Source organism: Danio aesculapii, chromosome 16 (assembly GCF_903798145.1).
Source record: "Danio aesculapii chromosome 16, fDanAes4.1, whole genome shotgun sequence".
In the NCBI taxonomy this organism is placed as follows: Eukaryota; Metazoa; Chordata; class Actinopteri; order Cypriniformes; family Danionidae; genus Danio; species Danio aesculapii.
Genome location: NC_079450.1, coordinates 20,000,737 through 20,012,511, shown reverse-complemented (window position 1 = coordinate 20,012,511; position 11,775 = coordinate 20,000,737). Strand labels below are relative to the sequence as shown.

Sequence of the window (11,775 nt, the reverse complement as noted above, 5' to 3'; positions counted from 1 at the left end):
ACCTGTTCCTGACCAGGAGTGCATTTCTGAAATATTTAGCCAACTGAGGTCGCAAGTTGTGTCGTTACAAACATAGTTTGTTGATTTGGCATTTCCCAAATACATCGTTCCAATGAACATTCGCAAACTGTGTCGCAAATTTGTATACTTGCACCTTTGTATACTTGCACTACACCTCTGGAGCTATAGTTAGAAACATGGCTCCTGGTTGTGTTCTGTTCTCAGTTATCCCCCCTATTCCCTATTCATTTAGAACATTCTAACACAAACTTGAAATTATAATTTTTTTTAAAAAAAAGCATTAAAGTCATCTCTTTTGGGAGTAATTTGCTTTCAAAGTATTTTTACAGTTTAGTTTTAGAGATCTTCGCGTTTACAATTGCGCTCCCTTTGCAGTGCACTTTGAAAACATTGATGTCATTTTGAACACAGCCGTGGCTCAAGGCAAAAGCTATAGGTGACCTATTATTTAAAATCGAAATTTTTTACATCTTACATCTCAAAAGCAAAAAACATAGCATACATTAATGCTTTTAATTTTATAGTAGGTTATTTATTAAGTGTCTGTACTGTATATGACATGGGCCTGTTGGTTAGAACATTTCTGCAGTGGTTTGCATGTGTCAAATTGTAAAAGTAGACTTTTCAAAAAATAAAAAGCAAATAAACAACATCCTACTTAATAGTAATCATCATTATTAATATTATTATTAAAATATAATTTTCTTCATTTCCTAATAAATAATAAATATTAAATTTCATTTCTTAATAAATAGCCTCATTATTTATCTATATGATTTATTAATGATATTAGAATACTTGTTCGATTTTGTAAGTGATTTTATGTTTTGGAATATGTAATGTTCTCAGTAATATTTGTAAAGGAAACATGGGTCCTATATGTGCCATTAACAGTTTGACAAACCTGCCATTTTAAAATGGAAAACCTAGAGTGTCTCATTTCAGGATTAACATACTCTGAGTTTTCACTTAACCTCCTTTCTGAAACAAGGGCCAGTTTCTATAGATGAAATGAACCTTTTGAGCAGTATGACGTCAACAACTTTTGTTCCTTTTCACACTAGTGATATTAACAGTGACATAATATAGATAAAGCATTATTACACATTTTTATTATTATTAACACCTAAACACCATAAAACAAATTAACATTGTTTATGATTTCTAACCAAATATGTTTGCCTTGCATATATATTTCCATAGAGACATCACTTCTGGTGTGGTCAGTTTGCTGTTATACTTTTTATGCAGAGTGCTGGGGTTCCACAAAAGAGATTAAAGTTAAAACTATCTGGTCACAATGCACGTTTGTTTGCTTCTGAAAACACTATTGGTTGGTTTTAGGTCAGTGGTTCTGAATTGTTTAACTAAACACCCTAAGTAAAGTATTTCAGATGTCGACAGCACCTCTAGTGGATTTGTCATCTGAAACATGCAACAAAACATACCCAGAGCAAGGTTTGTTGTATTTTTTGACCTTTAGAATAAATGAAGACTGAGGCCTTTCTTTTAGCTTGAACATGTCTGGTCATTTGCTATGTTTCCATCCAGAAATACTATTTAAATTTATGCCCAAAACCCAAAATCTTGCATAAAAGACATGTGAATAAAGCATTGTTTCCCATTAACGAGTCAAAGAGAAAAAAATCATAACGTTCTCATTAACTGGCACCAAATATCAACAGTAAAAACAGAATTTACTGTAGTAGAAGAAGCTGTGTGAATCTTTCCTTTATTTATTAAATGACTTGCACCTCAGAAGACGCCGACATGCAATAAATGTGCGGTGGCGTTTGAATGCGTAAGACTCAGAGTACAGATGCTCTTGATTCTGGAGGTAATGAATAATATAGTAACACTAATACTGAATGACCAAAACAACATTTCAGATCTTTTACAATGTGCTCAGCCTACTGATTAGTCCATTCACACACATTTTTATCAAAATGTTAACAAAATCACATGACTTTGTGCATACTGGAATTTGTTCGGTAAAAGTACTTCCATCGTCGTTTATGTGTATTTTTCTTATCGAATAAAAAGTTTATCCTACTCAGATATGCACATGCGTTTTTATGCGCATTTTCAAAATTTCTCCACATCTTTTTTTTTATGCGCATGTCAAAATTGCACAAAAAATAGGTGGATGGAAACAGAGCTAATGTTCTCTTATATTAACAAGACATATTCACCCTCAAAACTGCTGCTTACTGGATATTTTCTCTATTTCAGATTATTCTCTATGGTATAGCTAGAAAACTTCAATATTTTATCAGTTTCCTTTTTATCAGTACTTTAACCAGCCTTTTTGGCATCAAAAGCTGTGCCATGTTTAAAGTCATTTAAATAATTTTTCTTCCCAAATTTTTGAGGCTTCAGCAGATCGTCTTGACCACATCTACGCTGTAAAAACTTTCTTGCTGACATAATTTTTTTAGTTGAATCAAATTAACTTTTTTAGTGATCTCAACTCGCATCAATCACTAAACTGCATAATATCTGCTGATACTGCTCCTTCAACAGACATTTAACTGACTAAAAGAAATTTTGCAAGTACATGTCAACTTACACTAACTCTAACCCCAACCTAACAGTCTACTTATAATCTAATGAAAATTAGTTGCCATGTACAGTGCATCTGGAAAGTATTCATAGCGCTTCACTTTTTCCACATTTGTTTATTTCCTCAATTCTACACACAATACCCCATAATGACAATGTAAAAAAAGATTTTTTGAAATTGTTACAATTTTATTAAAAATAAAAAAAGCTGAAAAATCACATGTACATAAATATTCACAGCCCTTGCTAATTACTTTTGATGCACCTTTGACAGCAATTACAGCCCTGCGACATTTTGAATATGATGCCACAAGTTTGGCACACCTGTCTTTGGAAATTTTTGCCCATTCCTCGTTGCAGAACCTCTCAAGCTTTATAAGGTTGGATGGGAAGCAACTGTGTACAGCCATTTTCAGATCTCTCCAGAGGTGTTTAATAGGATTTAGCTCTGGGCTCTGGCTAGGCCATTCAAGGACATTCACCGAGTTGTTGTGAAGCCATTGATATTTTGGCGGTGTGCTTTGGGTCATTGTCCTGCTGGAAGATGAAGCGTCGCCCCAGTATGAGGCCAAGAGCACTCTGAAGCAGGTTTTAATTCAGGATGTCTCTGTACATTGCTGCATTCATCTTTCCCTCTATCCTGACTAGTCTTCCAGTTCCTGCTGCTGAAAAATTTCCCCACAGCATGATGCTGCCACCACCATGCTTCACTGTAGCGATGGTATTAGCCTGGTGATGAGCGGTGCCTGGTTTTCTCCAAACAAAACGCCTGGCATTCACTCCAAAGAGTTCAGTTTTAGTCTCAACAGATCAGAGAATTTTGTTTCTTATGGTCTGAGAGTCTTTCAGATGCCTTTTGGCAAACTCAAGGAGGGGAGTGGCTTCTGTCTGGCCGCTCTACCATACAGCCCTGATTAGTGGATTGCTGCACAGATGGTTGTCCTTCTGTAAGGTTCTCCTCTTTCCACAGGAGAACAGCTCAGACAGACTGACCATCGGGTTTTTGATAACCTCCCTGACTAAGGCCCTTCTCCACTGATCACTCAGCTTAGATGGCCGGCCAGCTCTAGGAAGAATCCTGGTGATTCCAAACATCATGTTCTAACAGACCACTGTGCTCATTTAAACTTTTAGAGCAGCAGAATTTTTTCTGTAACTTTCCCCAGCCTTGTACCTCGAGACAATCCTGATTTGGAGATCTACAGACAATTCCTTTGTCTTCATGCTTGATTTGTGCTTTGACATGCACTGTCAACCCTGGGACCTTATATAGACATGTGTATGCCTTTTCAAATCTTATGTAATCAACTGAATTTACCACAGATGAACTTCAATTCAGCTGCTGAAACATCTCAAGAATGATCAGTGGAAACACAATGTACCTGAGCTCAATTTGGAGCTTCACAGCAAAGGCTGTAAATACTTATGTTCATGTGATTTTTTTATTTTTTTATTTTTTATTTATTTTTTTTTTTTTTTCAGTTTTTTTATTTTTAATAAAATTGCAACAATTTCAAAAAATCTTTTTTTCACATTGTCATTATGGGGTATTGTGTGTAGAATTTTTATCAAATTAATTGAAACCATTTTGGAATAATGGTGTAACATAAATGAAGTGATATGAATACTTTCTGGATGCATTGTAGATGCAATGTAATTTAAATTCAACAAACGGACCATCACAAATAAAGTGTGACCTAATTTTTTTAACAGTGATGCAAATGCAGTTGAAATCCATGATTCGTGACATGATTCGCTGCATACAGCCTACCTTCAAACAAACATATGTTATGACTCAATTAAAAAATAGCATAACATTTGGAAAAAAGGATAATTCTAGATTAATGAACAGCTATTTTTAGTTCATTGTAGTAAAAATATATAACAGTGGCAACGAATGATCTTTCACAACCTTCATGATGGTCTTTATTAAATTCATGGCTTCTATTTAGGTTGACAGAAGAATACTTCAACATTTAAAATTAGATTAAATGCTTTATACTCGGATGATATGGCAATTAATTCATCTTAATCTGTGATATATTGGAATGAAGGGAATAGATTAGCATGACAGAACACTAATCCATTTACTGCACAAAGGTTTGATTAATGACATCGTCGAGCATTTTAAAGGACAGAGTTTTTTTTTCCAAGGCTTTTTTCAAGGATTTTGCCGTAAGCATAAAATTCTGACAAAATTCTGTTTACTGATGCAAGCATTCAATTATGCAAGATAATGTTGGGAGAAACAGTAGATAATGAGTTTTCAGACAAACATGATGGGTAGAAAATGAAGAAACAGATGCCGTGCTGTAGATTCATGGCACCTTCTGCGTACAGTAAATTCCTACAGTAAAGCCAGATGGTCATGATGAGTGTCCTTATAAACGTTAATCCAATATTCCAGCCACTGTCAAAGGAAAAAAAATCTTCCTGCTACCTTTCTAAATTTCAGTCTTGTTAAGCTTAAGTAGGAGAGAGACTATACTGTAAATCATTTCTCCAAAATAAAAGCAATGTTTTACAGTTCCTCAAAGTTTTACAATAACTTGAACAGTTTATTATATAATCCTAACTATATTAACCAGATTTAATTCAGACTGTTGCAATAAATCAAAACAAAACAAATAATCTTACCCAAACATATTATTAAATATGCGTGGCAATGTGGCTGAATTATAGTGGTATAAAAATAAGCATCCTAAAATTTTTGATTTATTCATGCAAACATATATCCATTCATATCCTAAAATCAAGTCCTCAAGTCCTAAAATTGCCTGCTCTTTTTCAAAACGCAGAATATTGTGAGTTTAAATTAATAAACAAAATAAATAGATATGTTTAGTTGTTTGTGGTTGATATTTCAAAGTCACAGCATAACTACTGTAAGAATCATATGCTGTGCTTTGAGCTCCCTCTAGTGGAAAAGAGAAAACGTGATGGTAATAGTTTTTAGCAAGACTAGATATTACCCTTTTTTAGTTATTAACAACTGCAGACAGAGGAGTCTAGGACAGGCTGTCACATGATAGGTCATTTATAACAATTAAACTTTTTAGCAGCAATTTTTATATGCCATTTATATGTTTTTAAAAAAATCTAGATTTTACCAAACCATTTTCGTTGACCGATATAATGAAGAAAGCTCTTTTAACTAAGGCTTTTTCATCAAAGTTGTGGTAAGTGAAATGTAATATGTTTTTGATGTTATGCATTTTATTTGCAATATTTGTATATAAAACGAAAACTTGATTGATTTAAAAAAAATAAATAAATAAAAGGTGCTTAATGGGTAATTAATGTGTCTCTGCTCTTTGGATAAGGGATCTTTAAAGGTATAACACAAAAAAGGAAGTTCAAGGCACTCTAAAAATAAGTGAAAATTTTTTAAATCCTTTATCGTGATGGCAATTATTTTAAAAAGCATCACTCATGTGAAAAGATTAATTTGGTTTCTTTTCTTTGGTGATTAAATTTTGTTCAGAATAAGCTATTTAATGGTCATAATGGTCAGGGTGTTTAATAAATTAAATATATTACATTGCTTAAAAGTACTAGAAATTTGTAGCCAAGACATAATGACTTGAAATTCACTGAGTTACTGGAGTAAAGTGACAAGAAAAAAGTTTTTTTTTTTTTTTTTTTTAATTGTTAAAATGGACAAATGGTTCCTTGGGAAAGCCCAAAAACTGTTTTCTATGGCATCAATGTGGAACTCCCATTTGGTTCTTCCTTGATTTTTTACAGTCCATGTTGTGTAAAAGAAAATGTGATTCTAAGATGTTAATTTTAGGTTAGATTTAGGTAGTGACGTAGGGTAACCAAAATTTAATGTCTAGCCAGCGTCAATGTTACTTTGACGTCCAATAATGACATCAAATGATGTTGATATTTGGTTGATTTTAAGGTTGTATTAGAAAGTGACCAAAACCCAACGTCATATTGACGTCAATACGGACATTTATTTGTCAGGTATGGCAACCAAAATCCAACATCTGATAGACATCATAGTGATAACGTCCAGACAACGTCAAACTGTAACATTATTAGAAGTTGATATTTGGTTGATTTTAAGTTGGACGTTGGGTTATGACGTCAACCCGATTTTCATTTCCAAACAAAATGCAACAACCACAATGATTGGGTGCGTCAATCTGACGTCATGTTGACGTACTGTGCCTGCTGGGATTGGACCACACTTCAAAAATGCTGGGTTGTTTTAACCCAACACTGGGTCAATAGACAATCCCAATTGGGGGATTAAAGAAATGTAATTTAAAAATCATTTATAAACATTAACACTGTAGGTTATTTCCATATTTGACCCATAATTTGGATTAAAACAATCCAGCAATTTTAATAATGTAGGCAACCCAAATCCAGTGCTTGTGTGTGCCCAAAATCTTGCCACCAGATTGTAGTTTGTCCCTCCTCTGACCATTGTTGCAAATTTATTACCACTACCACAAGACTTTCGTCCAGTCCATATCTCTTATTATCTCTCATACTGATTATGAATCACTTTAATATCTGGCCTCATTTGGATATAATCCACAATATTTACTTTACCCTTGACAGGTTGTAATGTTTTGACTCATCAGTGAAGGTATATACAGTAGTTAATCTCCCAGCAATTTATAACTAAATAAACATGTTGGCACTAGTTCAGAGTTCATCTGTCTAGTGATTTGTTTAAAAAGCATATGATAGTTTTGATCCATGTAATCATGTAGATCATAAACAAGACATCAGTCAGTCACACACTGTTCTTTCGATTCCCCAAATATGAAAGTACAAAGGATGCCCCAATGATCACTGATGAAATAGTCACACTTCAGCCTCTCCAGGCCAATCAGAGTCATGCTTTCTGGCTGTAGCTGTGCACCCTTTGCAGCTCTTTTAAGGAAAAGTCGATCAAATCGCAGGCGAATTGGATTCGGAATGTCATTGTTATCATTAATGGACGTGTCCCAGGTATATCTGCTTTCCTCTGGTTGTCCCAGCATCTCCCACACATCAGAGATATTATCCGGCAACCCCCCAAGCTTCTTTACCTGTCACCAAATACACAAAGACAAAACCACATGCCAGATATTATTATTATTAAGAACATTTATATAAGAAGACACATGGGTTATCATTGTGAACATGTTATCATCATACACAACCTCCCAATCTCTAAGGTTGGTATCTCCTCCAAATATAACCGTGTGGTCCTCTGGGGTCTCCCTCATCCATTTCCAAACCCTCCGCAGCTGATTTAAGCGTTCTTGAGAGCCTGTCTTACAGCTCTCCAGATGAGATGTCATAATGCACAGAGGATGGCCTGAAACGCTCACCTAAACAAATGTGCAAATTTATATCAGAATGTTTTGAATGATCTATAACTAGGACTTAGGCTCTTACATTTGCTATTAGCAGGTTCCTTCCCTGCTCAGTGGTGGGATACTTCACAATGTTGCTCTGAAGAAACTGCACTCTGTCCTTTCTGAGCAAAATCCCAGAGAAGTAGCCATCTTCACTGCCTGAAACCAGAAATTGTTCATTCATTCATTCATTTTCTTTTCAGCTTAGTCCCTTTCAGAAATAGTTCTCAAACTAGAAATATAAATTGTTTATTTGGTTTATATGGTACCTTTCACATACCTTCTAGAAATTGATAATCTTTCATAACATTCTTTAAAATCTTCACACAAGGAGGTACCAGCTCTTGCAGTAGCACAACATCTGCACGGTTCCTGCATTAAAATAACAATTTAGTAATTAATTTATTTGAGCCTTGGATTATTTTATATACATTGAGTCAATCAAATCAATGTTGTTACTGTTAAAATATTTCAGCCTTTTCTATGCAAAGTAATATGTTTCGTAGTTCAAAGCATTGATTTATTTATTTGAGCATCTCTAGTGCATAAAAAAAAACAAATAATCCATTATAATGACAGAAAGGAGTAAGTTTATGAAAATTGATTGCTTAAAAACTATATATATGAGCAATTCCATGCAAATGTCAACCTTGCCATGAAAAAAAAATTAAAATAAGTGAAAAATAAGTTTTCACCAAAAATATGGAAACCTTTTTTAAGTTTGTGTAAGCAAGTATTTTACAATACTTTAGAAATACTTAAAAATGTATCTGTCAGTGTTTTCAAACTATTATATTTGATTTACCAAAGTCACACAAGTGGCAATTTCACATCGGTCACATCCATAACAGAGAGGTGTCACATCCGTAACAATACTTTTTCTTCAAGAATGCAAATATATTAAATAAAATAAAATCAATCATTTTTGTTCAATATAGAGCCGACTTTTATCCTTGTAATTATCATTGTTTCTTTTTGGTTTTGCAGTTTAATTTACAGAATTTCTACAAAGTATGTTGTATACTGCAAACTCGCAGACTTTTTTCATTACATCTATAACACATGTTTATTTTCCACATTGAAAATATAAAAACATGCTTATAGATTTATGTTTTTCTGATCCCATAACTCTGTGGTTAGTTGTTTTGGAACATATAAACAGATGTTTCAATATAATGTTAACAGTTACTTTCTCTGTGAATTTATGTTTTGACTTTTTACTGCAAATGTCACATCCATAACGCTGGAATTGCTCATATATATTATTCTCTTTAGTGTCACTTTATGGCACGCTTTACCTTTAAAAGTAAATTAAAGGAATAGTTTTGCCTAAATATTTAGTTTTACTCGCCCTTAATGTGTTTTTCCTAAACACAAAATAAGCCATTTTTTAAAGAATGTTAGTAACCAAACATTTGATGTCCTCCCCTTGACATCCACAGTGTTTTTCTCTACTATGAAAGATAAAGTGAAACTATTTTTGTTTTTAACAGAAGAAACACATACAACTGGAACACATGAACTAATGAGTAAATACTAGGGCTGGGCCAATAAACTATATTAAATCGAATCACAATAAAATTTATGTCAGTAACAACGATAAGTTCAGGACTTTTTGAGATGTACTGAAATTTCGGCCACCGAAAATTTATTGGCCGAAAATGTTATATTATGTATATTTTTGTGGCTTCAGTCATTGTTGGGATACCCTTTTCAATCTGAAAGCATTAACAACTTGTATTAAAATATATATCGTTATCATTCAATATGGAATATAAATACTGTATCGAGATTGTATTTTTGCCATATCGCCCAGCCCTAGTAAATACTATTATTTTTATGCAACCTGAGAATTATCCAATTATTTTCCAACTGCCTAAACTCAGTATAAAGTCATCTTTTAGATATCTAAACAAGAAACATATCCATATTATCTATCTAATCTATCCACATTGGCCTGAATAGTTCTGCATCCTAAAATCAAATTACAAATAGAGAGTACTGTAACACTTACTTTCCTAGGTGTGACAGCAGACCTTTGACCCGGTCATGTACATTCTCATCATCCAGACCATCTATATTCCATGATATCACTGTCAGATGATTGCTTCTTGTGCTGGACTGGGTTTTCTGCTCATCAGCGGACTGATCAGTGAATGATTTTCCCCAGTATGCCTGGTGTAAATAAAAACTGGACCGTATTGTCTGGGTGCACTTGGTTTCTGTTGATGTTGTATGTATACCTTGGATGAGAGGGGTTTGTGTTGACTGCGTTTGGATGGATTGACATTGGAGTGACTCTGTCTGGGTTGACTGGTCGCAGGTAGGCTTAGTTGATGGTTTCTGTGGACTTGGGATTGCAGTAGTTCTTACAGGTGAAATAGATCGACTTATTCTTTTTTGGCTGTTTGATTCTGCAGGCTTATTTTTGTGGTTTCCAGTAAGGTTCTCTGAGGCTGATGACTGCTCTTCAACAGCGACCTGAGTAAATTCACTGCCTGTTTTCATTTGGCATGCAGCACTTTTTTTCTTTTTATTCTTTTTTTTTTTTTTCACAGTTTTCTTCTCAACTTTGGTATTCACAAGACATGGATTGGGTCCAATACAACCCACAGGAGGAGCTCCCGAGCAGGTATGACTAGATCAGAATATAATAGCATGTCATGGTGTAATATGTTTTGCATATACAGAACAAAAGACAAAATTATTAGACCTCATTTTTATTCTTTTATTCAAATATTTCCAAAGTTTTATAAACAACAGATAATAAAAATTCATCTTGAAAATACTGAATATTTTACCTTTGTACACAGGATGATTCATCCATTTGAATGACGACGATGTACTGTTCTTTGTGTTCAGATGCTCTTCTAGGGTTTGGTTCTCACTACGCAGTCAAGTTAAACCTGACGTGAACAAGTTCATTCACCATGTTTATGAAAAACAAAGTTGGCTTATTTGTCACAGTAGACATTACACAAAACATGCCTGTTAACAATATGAAAAACAAGTAGGCGGTTAGATTTAAAAGTAAGCAGCCCCCAACCTAGGGATGGGATGATTACCTTTTTCAAGGTATACCATGGTTTGGAAAGGTCAAGGCCAAAAAAATTCTGCTTTATCTTCCTAAGGTATATGTACGTTTTTTATTATTATTATTATTATTATTTTTTTTTTTTTAGGACAACAGTATCTCCAGCAGAAAAGATATCCAAAGATGCTGAAATATGTTTTTTTGACACTAATGAACACAGCAGAAGTCGATGATTCATTTGAATTATTTAGCCTGACATGTTTACTGTAACAATCTTTTAAATGTTTCTCAAACTAAAGTATATTGTGTTAAAAGTGGGGGAAAAGTGTTTGTTTTTACCCAGACATTTAAATATATATATATTTTAAAGCAGTAATCACAATACAGTGAAAACGTGATATTTTTATTATTAATATTATACAAGCCCACGCCTGCCCAACCATGGCTTTACAAGAAATATAACCAGAACACTATGGTTTTGTGGTTAAAAAAATGGTAATTACAGACGCTTTTTGCTATTCAAAGCTTAAACCGTGACATTTATAGTACTATTGTGGTTATACAAATGGTGAACAGTTGGTTTCTGTTACAGCTGTTTTGGCACAAGGTTTGTAAAGTTATAATTTAACTGATAAATAGCTCAAACTTCCTAATGAAAACTGAGTACGAGAATTTCAATAACATTAATTTAAGTGAAGACTTGCGAAATATACAGTAGAATATATTTCATACTTACAGACAGCTGATCTTGTCTCCAAGCCCCAAGAGTAAACTGACTGCTTTCCATAGATC

The 11,775-nt window shown here is 33.9% G+C and overlaps 1 protein-coding gene across 2 annotated transcripts; it reads right to left on the bottom strand.

Moving 5' to 3' along the window:
• Positions 1-6,365: 6,365 nt before the first annotated feature.
• LOC130243282 (tyrosyl-DNA phosphodiesterase 2) lies at positions 6,366-11,775 on the bottom strand. Of its 2 annotated transcripts, XM_056475403.1 has the most exons (7): positions 11,720-11,775; positions 10,751-10,855; positions 9,964-10,587; positions 8,230-8,321; positions 7,990-8,108; positions 7,752-7,922; positions 6,366-7,637 (listed from the first exon to the last, which is right to left on the bottom strand). In XM_056475403.1, the coding sequence occupies exons 2-7, from the start codon at positions 10,774-10,776 to the stop codon at positions 7,332-7,334; spliced, it is 1,338 nt and encodes a 445-aa protein (XP_056331378.1). In that variant the 5' UTR covers positions 10,777-10,855; positions 11,720-11,775; the 3' UTR covers positions 6,366-7,331. The 2 variants fall into 2 exon arrangements, with proteins under 2 accessions (XP_056331378.1, XP_056331379.1); XM_056475404.1 differs by lacking the exon at positions 11,720-11,775 and having other exon boundaries at positions 10,751-10,966.